Source organism: Cryptomeria japonica, chromosome 7, assembly GCF_030272615.1.
Source record: "Cryptomeria japonica chromosome 7, Sugi_1.0, whole genome shotgun sequence".
In the NCBI taxonomy this organism is placed as follows: domain Eukaryota; kingdom Viridiplantae; phylum Streptophyta; class Pinopsida; order Cupressales; family Cupressaceae; genus Cryptomeria; species Cryptomeria japonica.
Window position 1 is genome coordinate 820,431,026 of NC_081411.1, and position 3,150 is coordinate 820,434,175.

The 3,150-nt window shown below is 37.9% G+C and overlaps 1 protein-coding gene across 2 annotated transcripts; it reads right to left on the reverse strand.

The window, feature by feature from the left end:
- Positions 1–534: 534 nt before the first annotated feature.
- On the reverse strand, positions 535–2,864 carry LOC131042643 (WRKY transcription factor 22). Of its 2 annotated transcripts, none has more exons than XM_057975959.2 (3): positions 2,172–2,864; positions 1,526–1,666; positions 535–1,366 (listed from the first exon to the last, which is right to left on the reverse strand). In XM_057975959.2, the coding sequence occupies exons 1-3, from the start codon at positions 2,597–2,599 to the stop codon at positions 832–834; spliced, it is 1,104 nt and encodes a 367-aa protein (XP_057831942.2). In that variant the 5' UTR covers positions 2,600–2,864; the 3' UTR covers positions 535–831. The 2 variants fall into 2 exon arrangements, with proteins under 2 accessions (XP_057831942.2, XP_057831940.2); XM_057975957.2 differs by having other exon boundaries at positions 535–1,378; positions 2,172–2,862.
- Between the last annotated feature and the right edge of the window lie 286 nt (positions 2,865–3,150).

Sequence of the window (3,150 nt, forward strand, 5' to 3'; positions counted from 1 at the left end):
GTGAATCAATAATATAACATTTTCATTTTCTTATCATTTTTTCAGGAGAATGATGATCTTTTTCAATAGAAGACAAGAGTATATAGTTATGGGATCAAAATTGTCTATATTACTCTATAAAAATGCTCGCATTTCATTTTTCCATTTCAAAATAACCTATAAATATAACATAAACGCAAACATGATATTCCAAATTAAATGAAATCATCAGTGAACTTTTAAATAAATCACATTACAATATTCCTATCAATTTTTCTTCATATTTTATAAATGAATACAACAAAACAGCTTGCATTGAAATTTTTTATAGAAATTGTATTATAAATGATCAATGGGCACCTTTAATCATGAATCTAGTTACAGTTGTGCAGCGCTGGGCAAATACCCTAGGTGATAAACATTGGTGTTGGTGTGCTCAATTGCAGCTATAACTTCTGTAGGTATTCTGAATTTTTTTCCTCATGTTTAAAAGAATATCATTCAGACAAGAGGCAGGAAAATGATAGCTCACCAAATACCAAAAAACAAACAAAATATAGAAAAGAGCATATATAATAACACTATGAAATTGCTAAGATTGGGAAAAACGCCCAGTGGTACAGCTTGATGTCTAGTGTACAAGTTGCATGCAACCATAATAATTTACTTGAATATATCCTTTACCATTACAAAACAGAAACAAAGCCGTGTTGTCTATAAACTCCTCTGCTGCTCCATCATGATTTCGATCAGCAGAAAGATATCAATACAACCGGATTTCGATCAGTAGAAAGAGAAAAGGAGAAGTTGTTCATATCTTAAACTGTACACAGTGAGTTTAAACTCTTGAAATCATGAATTTGGCCATTCATTGGTAGAAAAGGACCAATCGAAGAGGTTAAATGGGTCGCCCATATTACAATCGTCTTCCTCATCAGAACGAGTTGCAAAATCCCTGTGAAACAAAGATGGGAAATCCCCATAAGTTTGAAATAAATCATCGTGGTGGAACATGTGATTAGCACTAAGATATTCATGTTGATCTTCGTCAACCAAGGTGGAATTATCGAGGCACTCAGAATTAATAGGTCCCTGGTGGTCTCGATCCTGTTGTGCAGTCAATCCGTCCGGTGGGGACAAGGCATCATCATGATTGTCTGTAGCAATTGCGGCATCTGGAACAGACAAAGATAATGCCTCCTGCAATTGCTGCTCCTTTTCCTTTTTATCGTGCAATGAATTCTGTCCAGAGGATCGTGCAAGTGCGCGTCGATGTGCGGGCGATGCGTGGTTGTGATCTGCTGTGTATGTGATGACTAGCATCGTGGGATCCGTGCGACTCCGCTCTACCTGCTTTCTTGCCGGGCATCCTTTCGAACTACTACACCTGTAATAACCCCTGTCAATCAACATTTTCATCAATTCAAACTCCATTAATTCTTCTTGAATTCATAAAAAAATGTCAATGTTTTGAAAGGTTTCCAATCAAATTCTATGGTTTAAAGAAAAAAATCAACTTTTTTAGTGCCGTGGAAGTAATATTTACCTTGGGTATGGAGATCCTTTGATGGGCTTTTGTCCATATTTACGCCATGACCAGAGATCTGAGGCAACTCCTGCCCCTCCCTGTTTGTTCCATGACCCTTCTGCCATGGGAATGCACACAATACTCCTCTGTTGACTTTTCCTGGAAAAGATGAACAGATATAACATTAGGTTTCTACGGTTTATCTCAATTAATATTGAAAGCTTTTGGATTTTGTATTGAGTTTCCATCATATTCTATAATCTATTATCAAGATAGTGAGTTAGAGAAGAAAAATGATACAATTGAATTTAGAACATATCGTTGTTGAGAATTGAGAAACAGTTTAAAGGAACCAATAAACCAGACTTATAAATCTAAAATATTGATTCTAAAAGCACACAATTTTTGTTTCTAGATTCAACTGTCTGTATATTTGTATCATGTTCTATAATCTATTATAGAGATAGTGAGCTAAAGAAAAAACTGATACAATTGAATCTAAAAACTTTCAATATCGTTGATGAGAATTGCAAAACAGTTGTAACGAACCAAGAAACCAGACCTATAAATCCAAAATGTCGATTTTAAAAGCACGCAATCTTTTCCTGAAAAGTCTAACTCATGCTACATGGACTGTGAAAAAGCTCATGCCTACTATGTTTACCTTCTTTTTGGTCCGGCTAATTTGGGCGACGAGCACATCTTGCTTGGACTCTGATCATTCGCCTCGGTTTTAATTGCAGGAGAATTACTTTGTACCTTTTCAACATCTTTTTGAGAGGAGTTATCTAAAGCCATGGTCTCTCTTTTGGGAGATCTGGGCTCGTATTTCTGGTACTCAGAAGCCCTAGGAGACGATGCCGTGCTGGACACGTTCTCTGCGCCATCTGGATCCTGTTTCATACTGAATGGAAGAATTTGTTCACAGGCTTTCGCAGATGAAACCATGAAATCAGTCTCGTGCTCAGCAGAAATTTCAGATCTGGTGAAGAGATGATCAAATGGGTTGCTGCAAATAAGTTTCCCGCCTCTCACGATGGCTCCAATATCTCCTCCATCATAAATCGTACACCAAGTTCCTGTTGTGGCCATTCTCTTCAATCCTTCTCAATTTTACCCTTCTCAGTTCATTCCTTTTAAACCATGGGCCAAAACTGCAACGCAGGATAATCCTTACCCGAATCCTAATCTTCTCAAGACTGTTTTCCTCGCAGATCTGTAATCTGGTTTGCCTTTGAAATCACTTATAAAAGTTGCAACTTGGTCATGGACGGCAAATGCAATTTGAGGAAATTTGATTAGCTTATGTTCCGCCTACAAGTATGAGTCAAAGTGGGAGGTGGAAGCGCGTAGGAGGAGGAGGCTTTGCAAATCCAGCATGACTTTGTGAAACGCAGAGTAAGAGTGTCGTAAGGAATGAAGTAGGTGATGGGGTCCACAATACAATGGGCGGCACTAACATCCAATCTCCTGCTTTTCTTTACACGGAATCCGAGACTGTCAACTGCCGCTCCACTTCAGACGGCAACTGCTTTGACTTTTTGCATTGTTCCTGAACTCGTGAAGAACCAACCTGTTTCCATATTATCAAACAGTTTCTATTGACCAGGGAGGCGCTTTGTTTATTATTCTTAAGAGCTTAT

Bases quoted from the DNA above. Each gene is read 5' to 3' on its own strand.
- LOC131042643 (XM_057975957.2), bottom strand. From the start codon at position 2,599: ATGGCCACAACAGGAACTTGGTGTACGATTTATGATGGAGGAGATATT. The intron at 1,667-2,171 runs GTAAACATAGTA...CATCTTTTCCAG, and splicing joins TTAGCCGGACCAAAAAGAAG to GAAAAGTCAACAGAGGAGTA. The intron at 1,379-1,525 runs GTAAATATTACT...GTTGATTGACAG, and splicing joins AAAGGATCTCCATACCCAAG to GGGTTATTACAGGTGTAGTA.